General features: G+C 46.8%; 1 protein-coding gene across 1 annotated transcript in view; it reads right to left on the bottom strand.

The window, feature by feature from the left end:
- LOC119387301 (fibrillin-2-like) overlaps positions 1–14,176 on the bottom strand; it is a 126,455-nt gene that overhangs the window by 52,436 nt on the left and 59,843 nt on the right. Inside the window, 8 exon segments of the mRNA XM_049414154.1 lie at positions 863–988; positions 2,460–2,528; positions 4,441–4,602; positions 5,991–6,113; positions 6,770–6,895; positions 7,831–7,956; positions 8,714–8,836; positions 10,226–10,348. Of these exon segments, the coding sequence (XP_049270111.1) occupies positions 863–988; positions 2,460–2,528; positions 4,441–4,602; positions 5,991–6,113; positions 6,770–6,895; positions 7,831–7,956; positions 8,714–8,836; positions 10,226–10,348 (978 nt within the window).

The following is a 14,176-nucleotide window of genomic DNA, read 5'->3' as shown; positions in this document are numbered from 1 at the left end:
ACTGTAATGACCACCAGGATTAAGGTATATATTAGCCTGATTACTTGATTATATATCGTTGCAGTTTGGATTACTTGCTTACATCAGTGTACACGAACTCACGGCTGCAGTTTACGGGAACAGCAGGAACAGCAGGCGTTTTATTGGATGAGCAATCTACGTTTTTGCGACGGGCCGAGAAGGTGCCACAGCTCCAAGCTCAAGCCGGGTTTCAAACGAAGTGCTGCCTTCGGAATCTGTCGTTCTGAGTCGTAACGGGAGCAGTCACAGAGGACGTGTTTGAACTCTTCCCGAGTGTTACATGCGGTGCACGAGTCCGATTGCCTGACTATGTGTCGCGAGATGCGCAGCACAAAAGCGTTGTTGGTGTTATTGAGGACCACTCGTCTTAACGAAGCTTTATGAATGACTCTTTTGTGTATATATGTGTGCTTTTGACTGTACGTATTATTTGTGTGTATATGTGATCAGTGTATATATCGTAGTCATCACCCGAAACCCGCAGTAGTAAGCCAGGCGATAAACCAGGCTAACATCTCCGGGAATTTCATTAAATATCCAACTTGGTTTCGTATCTCTTGTCGGGGCTAAGTTTGGCATTCGCACGACGCCTAAACAAGCTGTATGAAAGGCTTTTTTTTTTTCGCGGATACCGCCAAATACGTGACGTTTGCTATCGGGTACTTCAACTACGAGCAACTAACTACTCAGGGACACAACAAGAACACGGGGACAGCATTCCCGTGTTCTTGTGTGCCTGTGTAGTTACGCGCTCGCATTTCAAGTACCGTGAATCAGCAACTCGCTCAATCAGCCATTTGTTATCGGTGTGTGCGCTGTGCCAACGAAGCCGACAACTCACCGACGCAGTTCTGGTGCGTGTCGTCCAAGGCGTACCCCTCGGGGCACACACAGTGGAAGCTTCCGAACGTGTTACTGCAGCGTCCTTCGTGGCACACGTCGACCAGCTCCTCGCACTCGTCCACATCTGCGTTCGTCGACGCCACAGCAGAGAACGCACACAAGCGAAGCGCTTTATAATTGTGCCTTTGGGCTCTGACATATCGTTACGAAACAAACATTTCATTATTCCCTTCATCATCATCATAATCGTCATCGTCGTCGTGGTCGTCGTCATGAGCCTATTTTATGCGCACTACACGGCGAAGGTCTTTCCTATCAGTTTCCAGTGAACACTGTCCTGTGCCATCTGACACCATCCTATGTCTTGCAAGTTTTCTAAGATTCACGCCCCTCCCTTCATTTTGCAACTATAATCGACCGTCTATTACATCGGTTTTGCGCACAGCCTAACCAGATCTATTATTTGAATCTTTTTAGCTCATCTATAGATTATCGGCTACGTTCTCTAATCCACACCACTATCTTCCTATTTCTTAACGACGATACAGCTTTCTTTCCCCTACTTAAGTGCCGATAGAAAGCAATGACATCAAACTTCTGTTTCCAAAGATAAAGGTTACTCTTTCAAGCATAGTAGTTACTGCCATGACATTATGGTTGTGATAATTGCTAAGGGGTATCTCACGCTTTCGCTTTTTTTTGTAGTATACGCTAAACGATATGCACGTTATCCTTCTCACCAAATGACCATAGGCCTACCATTTGAAGGAGGAACATCGACGGGTTGACCATCACGAAAATTGATCGTCTACTAACCAGAGTGCTCGATATCCTTTAGAACGCAATGGCATAAGCAAAATGAACCGGACAAGTGCTTGCGTGTGTCGGTACGGTCCTTAATACTCCCATTCCTCGTTTTTATTACAATGTATCGCGTACATACACGTATTAACACGGGTATAAATGGGGGAAAATCTCAAATTTACAGCAAGAGCGAACGAAAGTTGAGCTAGCTGGTAGAAATTCATCGTAGACACAAAATATAGGAATGTAGATACGGGAAGGTGGCAGTGGAAACATGGCGTTATTTCTTCCTTTTTTTTTTTGGGGGGGGGGGGGGGGGGGTGTTGTTTGCTTCCCTTTACTTGTGTCCGTGTTTGAACTCCCAACCTTATTTTGCGGCGAGAGCCGGAGGTAGTTCCGTTAAATCCGCATCACTGTCGAAACTGTTCCTAGAGCGTATTTTAGTGCGAAGTCATTATATGCGTCCACGAAGCAAGAAATCCGGCGTCCGCCCGCCGAGCGGCGTCACCACCCAGAAGGCAAGAAAACACGTCATCGCATAATGCCACGTACGTGATAACGTCATACACATAATGTCACGAGATATAGACGTCGATATAGCCGACGCACCCAGACACGCCGTGGTTTCGCATTTAATGCGATCTGGGAGGCTTAGGTGCTTCAGTAACTTTCGGCATTCCGATCAGGTCTCATTGTTCATGGTTGATGCAGCGCTGCCAATAGTGCAACTAGCCCAACTTTCCATGCTGTTGCTCGTTGTTCAGTAGGGGCCTTGCGTCGACATTACGTACCTTCAAGAGTGACGGTGATCTTGTTCGGCCGGAAGCCTGAGCCCCCGGGACACAGCTCCCTGTACGCAGCTGAAGATGGCGAAAGAGAAAAAGAAAGCAGTGGTTGTAAGCTGGTGTTGTAGCCATAGGCGTGCGCACAGGGGGAGCAGGGGGGGGGGGCGCCCCCCTAATCACCTAAGAGGGGGGCGCATAATCTGCCCCGTACATTGACCCTTCTAGTCACCTAAGAGGGGGGGCGCAGAATCTGCCCCATACATTGACTTAGTAGGGTGGGAGGGCGCTGCGATAAACCTTTGCCCCCCCCCCCCCCCCTAATGGGGAACCCTGCGCACGCCTATGGTTGTAGCGTTTCTGACCTCGGGAATGACTGACGCGTACGGTGAACATACGGTAACATATATAGGAGACTGTACAAGCCTACTCATGCTCGTAAAGCTCAGTGCACGCGCTCTAAAAGCTGCGGATATTTTCGTGATCCGAGTTGTGGACGCGCTATAGTCTTAAAATTGTTGGGGTTTAACGTCCCAAAACCACGATATGATTATGAGGGACGCCGTAGTGGAGGGCTCCGGAAATTTCGACCACCCGGGGTTCTTTAACGTGCACCTAAATCTATGTACACGGGCCTCAAGCACTTTCGCCTCCATCGAAAATGCGGCCGCCGCGGCCGGGATTCGATCCCGCGACCTGCGGGACACACTATGGTCTTCTCTCGCGTATTAAACAAACGCGGGTTGCAATAAATGTCATTGTGTCAAAACTATTACTAGCCTCTATACCTTGGGGTCGTTTTCCTTTCCACCCTGCGCAATCGCTAACTTTTTATCGAAACGAGGCTGTTGCTTGCGCCATCAAGCTTGTGTTTTTTGTTTTCTTTTTAAGCGAAGCTTTTATAACTCACAGATTTCAGTGGCGGCGTTATACCTAAAAAAAAACCAGGCGTCGGCGAGGGTAAATGAATGCGACCCTCAAAGATGTGCCGGTCACACGCCTATTTGTGTGAGCCGATTTCCAATAATCGATGCTCTCTCGACTGTGGGCTTGTCGGTGATTAGCCGTTTCTTATATGACAGTCTGATCTCTTATCGAGGTGAGTTGTCATTTCACGTTGCCGCATTTCATTGTTTCCTGGATATGAACGCCTGGCCGTCTTTGTTGCCTGTAGCAACCGAAGTGTAGCGCTGCTAAGCACGTGGATCAAGGTCCAATTGCCGGTATGGAAGAAGGAAACAGTTAGGAGGGAGCATTGCACAATGCAATAGAAAGAAAGATAAGTAGCACGTCAGGCACGCAGACGCAAAGCTTCGCCTGCGCCCATTTTCCTGATAGGGCAAGGACTCCCGAATGCTTTACCTTTCTATCGCGTTTATTTTCGGTTCTTGAAATTTGAGGTGCCGATTGAGAAACCGCCGAGCTATAAAAGACAACTTGCCGCCGGCAGGGGCCGAACCGGCAACCTTCCAAAAACGCGTCCGAAGCTCTACCACTTGGGCTACGGCGGCGGTCGTCCTCTCTTCCGTTTTATGGGGTATATATGTGCATTGAAATCTGGGAGTGTTAGTGAGCGCCTCTTGTAGCCATGACGGCGAGTGTGGAACACGTTTTTTGCATGCTGGCGTCACGTAGCACGTGATCTTTTTACGAGCTGGCAGCTGACCAATAATCCCTCGCATACTATGTCTTAAGGTAGAGCATCCGACGCGTTATTCAAAGGTTGTAGGTTCCGTCCCTGCCGGCGGAAAGTTGTCTTTTCGTCCACTCAAATTTCTTCGCATTGATATCACGATTACTACAAATAACTGTTCCCAATACTTCCCTTGGCTTGATTGTCTGTTGGTTCTCATTAAAGTTCTGTCTAACAAAGAAAATAGAAGAGCCTTTAAAAACTCCCCTTCTTTCATTAGTGGAAGCCATATTACACCAAAGAACCGACAAGAGCAGCGCGTAGTCACAATCAAAGGCAGTCGGAGCGTGTACTCACTGGAGTTCTCAGGCGGGCAGATTTCGCATGCGGCTCCCCAGGCGGCTCCGACGGTGCAGCAGCACGTGGCTCGAGTCATGGGTGTCCCCAAGGGACTTCCGCAGATTCCACGACCGTGGAAGTTGGCTCGGACATCGCGGAAGCACTGTTCTTCCCGGATGTCTGCAACATGTGAAATTGCGAACAAGGGCGCAACTGCGTGTTATCCACGATGGTGGCGATGTCATTACAATACGCGCCTTCGAGCCACTCTAGAGCATTAATTGTTCAGCCGTTCTGCGATAATTCGAAGGTGTGACCCCCCCTAACCATGGTTTAATTTATTTTTCATTGATACAATAATTTGTGCAAAACAACTGTTGGGCCAGTAGCCAAAGGCTAATGTAGGCACATAGTCCATATACATGTAGCAGCAGCTACGAAGTCAACTGCGTATCTAGTTCTCAGTGATACAACCTAATACAGTTAGGCGAATACATACACTCAAAACCAATTGAAAGGAAACAGTATATTGCACACATAGATCACAAGTAATGAAACGTGAAACTGTTTGGAGAATACATAAACACAAAATAAAACCGAAAAGAAACAGCATGTTATATACGTAGAAGTAACATAATTGCAAATGCCGGTGTGCAGGTGCTTACACTGAACACATCCGAGAATGAACAATGTAGAAAGTGTCAACCCTTAGCAAGTACTAAACCTGATAGTTTTTCCGCCAATCTGTTGTGTTTGTGCCTGCTAGACCTTTTCACGTTTTCTAGCAGAAAACATGTAAAGGTTTGTTGCAGGTATAAGCCACGAAGGTTTCTCGCGGAAAGCATGGGAAAGCATCTTCATTGTACTCAGGTTGCTAATGCATGATAGTTGACGTTTCATGAAAGACAGCAGTTTTCTCAACCGAAACGGGTTGTTTCAGTTAGAATAAGTAAACGTCATATATAATACGGACTGACTATTTTCAAACTCCTAAGTTAGATTAGTGATTCACATTCCTAACCAAACCAAGATCCAGGCTCGTAATTTAGATTTAGCTTTATTATCACTAATTAACTACTGCATATATTCTAAAGATAGCTGGCCTATAGCCTACATTACATGGTGTATATTCAGCAATTAGTTCACTATGCTGACCTAGGCGTGCGCACAGAGGGTGCAGGGAGGGCGCCCCCCCCCCCTAATCACATAAGAGGGGAGGGGGGCGTAAAATCTGCCCCGTACATTGACTCTTCTAGGCACCTAAGACGTGAGGGGGCGCAAAAATCTGCCCCATACATTGACTTAGTAGGGTGGGGGGGGCGCTGCGATGAACCTTTGCCCCCCCCTCCCCCTGATGGGGAACCCTGCGCACGCCTATGATGCTGACAATTCGTGTGAAATAAGTGCACAAATAGTTCGTTTATTTTGTAAGCGAAAAATGCGGTTTTTTAACGAGTCGGACAACTGGCAAGATCTTGCGAAACTTGGCGACACCTGACTAGATCTCGCGAGATCTCGCTTCCCGTAGAGCGCTTCTCATTAAGGTGCGAGAACGAGGTGGCACCTACCTACGCAGCCTGTTTTTGTCGGCGTGAGGCTGTAGTTCGGAGGACACTGACAGATGTAGGAGCCCTGCGTGTTGACGCAATGGCCGTGCAAGCACGCTTCCGGGCTGGTGCACTCATCGATATCTGGAGGAAGACAAATAAGGATATATTGACGTTTGCAGCGCAGTTCACTGAATTAGAAGTTATCACTGCGCAATTATTCCTTCCATCATACATGAATATATTTCACAAGTTCTGTTTCATAACGAACGCTTTCTTTCCTTTTTTTGATGGCACGACCATCGAGTGACACTCTTGCCTCTGTTCCAAGCACTTCCGGTAGAGCGCTTCCGGTTCTCCGGATATCCAGGAAAATGTCTTATAAAAAATAAAAACTGATACGAAATCGAGAGTTCCTGTTCAAGTTAAGAGTTATATTGGGTACATATGATATCGGAGCGGAAGTTACTGAAGATAAGGACCAGTTAACTGTCACGATAAGTAATGAAAATTAATTGAATGGTTTCATTGAAAAAGCAGACGGTTTTCTTGTGAGCAGCTGTGATCGCTGCGGCACCTGGCGGAGCAGATTTCAACCACGCGCTTCTCTCTACATGGCCTCTGAGATCCACTTCGGCAGCGCAACGAAACACAATGTTAACCCAAGCAACACTCCGGAGCACACAAGCGCCGACGTGCACTGCCACTGCCAGACACCTAAGCCAAGGATTAGGGCCGCCACAATATTTTTTTTTCGATATTCAGTTTTACTTAGGAAGCAAGGGTTCAGGTACACTTACCTGTGCAGTTACCGCCGGTCGAATCCAGCTGGTATCCAGGGTGGCAGATACATCGGAACATACCGAAAACGTTCTCGCACTCGCCGAAAACGCAGATGTTGTCGAATGCTGTACATTCGTCAATGTCTGAAAGAAGAACAAGAAGAAGAAGAAAAAAAGAATGCAGTTAAAGAAATACTTTACCCTAGATTAATACACGGACTGTTCAGATGCACTAGCTAGGAAAACAAGCCTAAGCTACATTTTAACAGCGGTGCTGCTTAAGCCGGCCGTTCCTATGCGAGGTGCTTGCAGAAACTCTCCTAGCTATGACGTCATTGGGCGTTGCCGAGCAACCATCTGGCACATCTGCGCGCGGCTTCGCCGAGCTTCGCACAGGTGTTTAGCCACGACGTCGCTAGTACAACCGCTTCTCTTAGCTGTGCCGTGCCGTGCCGTGATTACGTTTCTCCTAGCTGTTCCGAGGTGTCGCTCCGCTTCTTCCAGCTGTGTCGAGCCGCGACATCACTCCGTTTCTCCTATAGCCGTCTCGCTCGTACCCGGCCGAGCTCCCACAGCTGCGTAGGCGGAGCGAAGACCGCGACGTCACTGCGCACCTGCTTCGTTCGCAGCCGGCGTGGACTTCGCCTAGCTGCGTCCGGCAGGTGCGCGGGTGCAGCACAGCCATCACGTCACTCGGAGTATATATAGCTAAAACTTTGTAATACTGGGATAAATCTTTGCATGAACTAGCTAAACTTCGTAACGCCAGCAAAACTAAGCTAAACATTTGCAAAATTTGGCGAAACTTGGGAAAAGCTAGCTCGACTCCCAGATTCGCTGTTTCCCCAGCCTTGAACCACTAGTGCAAGCCACCCACTTTTTTTTTTATCAAATCAGTGTAAATCTTATAATCACAAGCGTATAAACTTGTACAAAAAGTCCACACGGACAAAAAGCGTGTGGGAAAAATACGGGTTATCAATGGCTGACCAGATTTTACCAAAAGGTGTTTAAAATCGCGCTTGACTTTTTAAACAGTCATTACGTTGTTCTAAAGCTAAAAAAAAGTATCTGCTCACCGATGCATGCTCTCTCGTTGTCCTGAGGTGCGAATCCCATGGCGCACTCGCATCGGTAGCCGCCCGGATGGTTGATGCACTGGCCGTTTTCACAGAGCGACGAGATCCTGCTGCACTCATCAATGTCTGAAAAGCATAGGTGTTTAAACTTATTGACAGCTAGCGAACGGAAGGCGTTTAATGATTCATTTCATTTTGTGCTCACTTTGTGTCTTGACATGGAGCTTCGCCTTACGCGACACTAATGTAACTGGCTGAATATGCCTTTATTCTAGACACAACAGCAAACGATACGCTTGAAGGCATGCCGGCTTCTCTGCTAATAGTTACTCATAGTTTATGACCAATATCTACTAAATGCCCTCACTTAGCCGGTGCCTAACTGTTGGTTGTAGGTCAGCCGTATATGATGGCTTCTGAGCGTCGTCTGCTTCGGTCTTGTCGAGATCTGTGTTTAACTATTTACCTGTCTGCTCAGCTGAAATCTTGGTGGCGTGGGCCGTAAAAGTAACTGAGGTGGGCCAACTTGAACCGCTGTAGCCGCGAGCTAGGCCTACGCAAATCTTTCCCTTCTTTCATATTGCCCCCATATGGGCCTCCTCTTAGTTGGATAATTGTATTATACACTGCTCGCTACACTGCACCACTCTGTCCGGGAGTGAAAGAGTGACTTTCCAGCCCTTGTCCGAATAGGCAGCTATGGTGAACCGAAAGGGCAAAGATGGCGGGTAGAACCGACAGAGTTTTGAACTAGGAACGCCCTCACGAACCATCTGTCGTTGAATTAAACAAAAGATTCCTCCGTTTCCTCTTCAACTAAGGAACTTTTTTGTATGTGTGAAACGCATCGCGCCCTGTTATATGAGACGTTGACAGAGCTCACCCTGACATTGGAAGCCGTTGCCGATGAATCCACTGTCGCAGACGCATTTGAAGGATCCGACGGTGTTTATGCACGTGGCGTCCGTGTCGCACCCTCCGTTCTCCCGAATGCACTCGTTCACGTCTGCAGTCAATCAAGGACGACATAAAGATGGCGTCACGCGGACTCTGAGTGTCCAGTACTTTGTCCACTCGTGCAGCGAAGTCACTATAGAACAGGGGCAGACTGAGAAAATCAATAAATAAAGCCAGCTGATAAAGATTACTTTTCGACTTTGTCGTATATTTTGACTGTTGTTCCTGTTCTTGGCGCATACCTTTTTTTCTTGGACATGTGGCCCTTTTAGCCTGTTGAACTGCCTCCGGCAAGGATGCTCTTATCAAGCTAACCTAGCCTTGAGCTTTCTCTTCAGTTTTCTGTATTCAGACCTGCGTCTGTTGTCGAGATCGCACTTGAGTCATTTTGATCTTGAGACCCACGCTGAAGCATTTACGTCATTAGGAATTTAAACACACATAATGCAGGCATACCTACATTAAAATTAAAAAACAACAACAACAATAAAAAGTAAACTACAGAACAACAATAAAACAATAAAAATAATATAATGTTGCGGGTGACAGACCCTCGCCAAATTCCCTTCCCCCTAGTGGTCATATTCTAGGCGATCAGTACGCTGCGAAGCTACTAGATCCTGCGACACTATAGCGTAATAAATTTTTCTCGCGCGATTATCATTTTTATCAATAAGCAACCACTCAGGCATAACCGCAGTTTGATTACATAAGTGGACCAGACAACTGTCATCGCGGGTTATCGACGTTATTGAAATAATATACGTTTCTCCAACTGTAATGTGAGGGGTTATATCCAATGCAGGTATGCCTGCATGATGTGCGCTTCAACGCCTAATGCTTGAGCGTAGGTCTCCCAATAAAGAGGACTGTTGTGTGATCTTGACTAGAGTGCCTTCGCTTTGCTAACTCTTTATTCATATATAAATGCTCCTAATGTTACGATAATGTTTCCCCTTTATATAAAAAGATAAATTCTTCCCACATGGTGTATATCCTTGTGGTGTGAAACGAGGAAAACTAGAGAAGGTGTCTTCTCCTTACAAAGCCCTTTGTTGCAAAGAAGCCTCTCTGACGAGCGCGTTTCAGTACATGTACCTTTTTCTTTCTTTATGAGGGATTGCGCGAAATATGACACGGTAGTGCAGGATTGGCTCACGAATATTCGTGCAACGTTGTGAGAGAGTTAGGTTAGGGAAGACTCGCCGTAACTTTACTCTGAAGGAGGCTTATTAGCCACGCTGATATTATCCGCGACAGTGACGCGACAAACAGAAATACACGGCACTTCCCGGCAGCTAAACAGCAACTACAGCTGCTTTCGCCTGTTGAAAAAAAAAGAGGGGGTGGTGGTGAAGCAGGCTGGTATGTGAACGTATTTAGGTGCAGAAGTCAATGGAAGTGGTACTACCCTCACACACTGGAGTAAGTGTAGTACCTGTGCACGTGACCCCGTCTCCTTGGAAACCGTCCCGGCAGACGCACTGAAACGAGCCGTCCGTGTTGATGCAGTCGGCGAACGGGCTGCAGTCATTCTCGCCGTTGGTGCACTCGTTGTCGTCTAGAAAAATAGAAAAAATAATAATTCCTGGGGTTTTTGCGTCCCACAACCACGATTTGATTATGAACCACGGATGTCGACCACCTGGGGGTTCTCTAACGTGCACCTAAGTGCAGGGTTGTGTTCTTTCATTTCGACCCCCATCGCTCGTCGCCCCACAAGGCAGTTAAAGCACTTTTGTGCTTTTTAACACTTTCGTGACCGCGCCTATTCCAATCGATAGTATGTTATCGATGACTTCAAGATCAAGTTTTGGCACTCTCTGAGCGGTTCTGGACAGCTAACGCAATACAAGGCATAAAAAAACTCGGCAGATCCCACGTACCGTGGGAGTCGATGTTATGCGAAGCATGTGGCGAGTAGGTGACTGTGGCGTAACTTTTTTTACTGAGCAACACGTTACAAAATGACGCTAAAGATTTGTATATATTTTACACGCACACATATATATGTTGAAGAGCCGCATATGTGTTATATAACCAGTTGTTTACGGTTGGGTAACGCTGCCAATGGCAACGTGGGTATTACCAAAACCAGAAGCGGTAAGCTGATATGTAGTGCTTATACGTGTCCCGAAAACGCACGCACGTTTCACGAACCCGTGTGCATGTTGTGCAAGAAGTTCTTGACAGTTCTTGAACAAGGGCATCATCACCATGATCAGTGAGCACCAGCAGCTGGTCATGACTTGTTATAGGATCCGGTCGTGGTCGTGGTGACGAGGGGTCCATGTGTAGTGAAGTATATGGTATAGTAGAGCTGTTGGAATTCGTGGATGCCTCGGTCATTTCGTCGACAATTATCTGTCGATAGGCCGTCGAGGGCTGGTAGGCCTGGATAGTGCTACGTAGACCAACTTCAGTGGATGGTGTTTGTCGTATTCGTAGACTACCTGGGCGTACGTGGCCTACGTAGCCTAGTCTACAAAGCGGCTGTCAATTATTCTGGCATCATCCTCGGTCAGCATGAGGCTACCGCCCAGTTTTGTAAGAAATGAAGAGGACACTGCGTCGTTCTGGTGGATGAAGTGCACTTTACGGTGCTGTGATGTGGATATCGTATGTAACATTCGTTAATGTATTCCTCCGGGGTCGAGCAATGCTTCAATATAGCTTCATAATCATAGGAATACAAATGTAATGTTTATTAGACTGCTATAAAGAGTAGCCAACACTGGAACTACAGACGTTCATCTGATATGACGCCTGTATCGTAGGAGTACACTCGTAGGAGTATCATGTAGTGTTTATTGCTGTCTTGTAAATTAGATAGCCAGCACCACAACCACAATTGACGTTGCACCGTTGTACGCCTGCGTAGGCTGTTTTTCAGAGCCAGTTTATAGACCTGGCGTGGCTCAGTGGTAGAATACCTGATTGCCACGCAGAATGCTTGGGTTCGATTCCTGCTGGCGATCATAATCTTTATTATTTCCATTCGTTGAGTCAACGCTGCCGAATGTTGGGTTTTCCTTAACGCTCTAGCATTTAAGTTACCAACGTCTGTTCTCGCCGTTCCTGGGTAGATATAAACTGTCAATCACCTGTGGCGCATACCCGTACACCGCGGCCCGTGATAAACGGGTATGTGTCACACGTGTCTAGTGGAAAGGGTTTGACGACGTACGCGACAGGATATTAACGTTATTCATGTCATGACCCGGCAATCATATTCGTCAAATCCTCTTACCCTCCCTTGCAAATTTTGGTCTACACCAAGTTAAGGAGGCGATCATGAGGGCACCCAGACGTAGGCGGCTAGATAGATAGATAGATACGTAGATAGAAACGCTCAAAGTGCCAGAGGTTCGCTAAGAAATGCTTCGAATTTAATAACATGTTTTTTATCAGTTTTGTTTGCGAGTTTGTTTTTTCCACCGCGGGGAGATTTTTAAAGCTCGTTCGCAGTCGGATAGGTGAGCGCTCGTTGTTTCAGACTTCGCGTCGACGCCGCTCGCGGGTGCTCCACAGAAACGGCGAATTTCGAAGGATTCCGATTAATATGAGTGGGAATCTCTGGATGATGGTAGCACAACAGACACGGAAGACGACTTCGATTCGCCAGGCTTCAGTACGGACGGCGAAAGTGCGTCAAACCTGCCCGGAACATCGGCAGTTATCCGCCGGTAAGTTTCGTCTTCTCCTCGGGTTGTTTTATCGCTACCGCGCGTCGATGTAAACGTATCCGGTGCGTTCAGAAAATAACAGCTGTTACTTGCAAGGTGTTAACTTCATTCGGGCGGGAGCATTTGGCGCCGGCTGCAGAAAGAGCGCAATTCTCTTCGCGAAGACGGCGCGGAGCTGACTTTGACCCAACGCTCCGGTGTCCTGCGCGGCGGCGTCTTCGTGTTGTTTTTTACCGTAGAAGTCGTCAGAGAGATATGCAACCACACAGATAAGTATGCGTGGATGCATACTTTAGAAAAGCCAACATACAGTGAGAGGGACGGATCCATGGAGGGAGGTTACTGAAGAGAAGATGAGCAAGTTCGTCTCACTCCATGTGTACATGGTAATCGTTCAAGTCCAGCGCTTGCATTGGTGTTGGTGTCGACGACACATATTTCGAGGCCTTCGTCCACCGTCAGTGATGCCACGGAAAGGGTTCAAGGCTTCTTGAGTGTCTCTGATCTGAAGAAGACGACCGTCGCATTCCACGAAAATCTTCACCACGTGTCCTCTCTATTGCAACGCATGAACGATTTTTCTACGCTATCTTTTAACCCAGTCGGAACCTTTCAGTGGATAAGAAAATGGTGAAATGTGAAGGTCGGTATGGTATTCGGCAGTATATGAGCGAGAAAGAAGTCAAATGAGGGTACAATTATGGATTTTTGCAGATTTGGAACAGGCTACACTGTTCATTTCAACAAATACACAGGAAAATTGAAAAAAAAAAACAGAACTACAGCTATGCTAGGAAAGTTTGAAAGAAAAAAAAAATTTTTTTCCCGAAACATGCGCAGCCAGCCTTTGTTTCACCGCGTCGAGAACCTGCATCGAGCTGGTGGCATGATAGGCATTAGTGCCTATATTCTTGTATTTATGTAAATAATCTTTGTACTTACAGAGCTTATATTTCCACTATTATTCTACGAGGGCTTTGCGTTCAAAACGTATATTTTAATTTTTTTTAATATTGAACCTTTGCAGAGTAGCATTGATGTTTTTATGAATCTTTCTTTCTTTTTGATGAACTTTTCTTTGTTTGATAATTTTTTTATTATATTCGACATAAATTCGTTGTTTGAAATTACTACTGTTGGAAAGACCAATTCTTCTTCTATCGTTTGATACCCTACACTTTAGCATCAAGTATATTCTGTGGCAGGAAAAATTTGCTGGACTAGCCAAAAACAACCGATTTTTCCGCGGTCACGAAAGTGTTAAGGACTACGGGCCTGTGTGAACGCTTGTGAGTGCTTGTGACTATTTTTACAGGGCCACCGCCACATACGTGTCAGTGCATTTATTGATCATTGCCTTTTTTTTCGCTCCCCCCCCTTCTCTCTGTCTCTCCCATCTTTCCACTCCCCTTCCCTTTCCCCCGGCGTAGGGTAGCCAACCGGACTGCTGTCTGGTTAACCTCCCTGCCTTCTCCTTTTCGTATTCCTTCCTTCCTTCCTTCCTTCCTTCCTTCCTTCCTTCCTTCCTTCCTTCATTCATTTCGACCCATCGAAATGCGACCGCCGTGGGGGGAATCGAACCCGCGTCATCGAGCTCAGAGGTGCGACACGGCACCTACTAAGCACCCACAGTAGGTAGAAAGATAGACGGAAATTATATGAAGGTGCTCGTATGCGGAGAAGTATTAGTGTAGGTATATATA

Source organism: Rhipicephalus sanguineus, chromosome 3 (assembly GCF_013339695.2).
Source record: "Rhipicephalus sanguineus isolate Rsan-2018 chromosome 3, BIME_Rsan_1.4, whole genome shotgun sequence".
NCBI lineage: Eukaryota > Metazoa > Arthropoda > Arachnida > Ixodida > Ixodidae > Rhipicephalus > Rhipicephalus sanguineus.
Note: the sequence above shows the minus strand (reverse complement) of the source record. Positions and strands in the feature narration are given on the sequence as shown.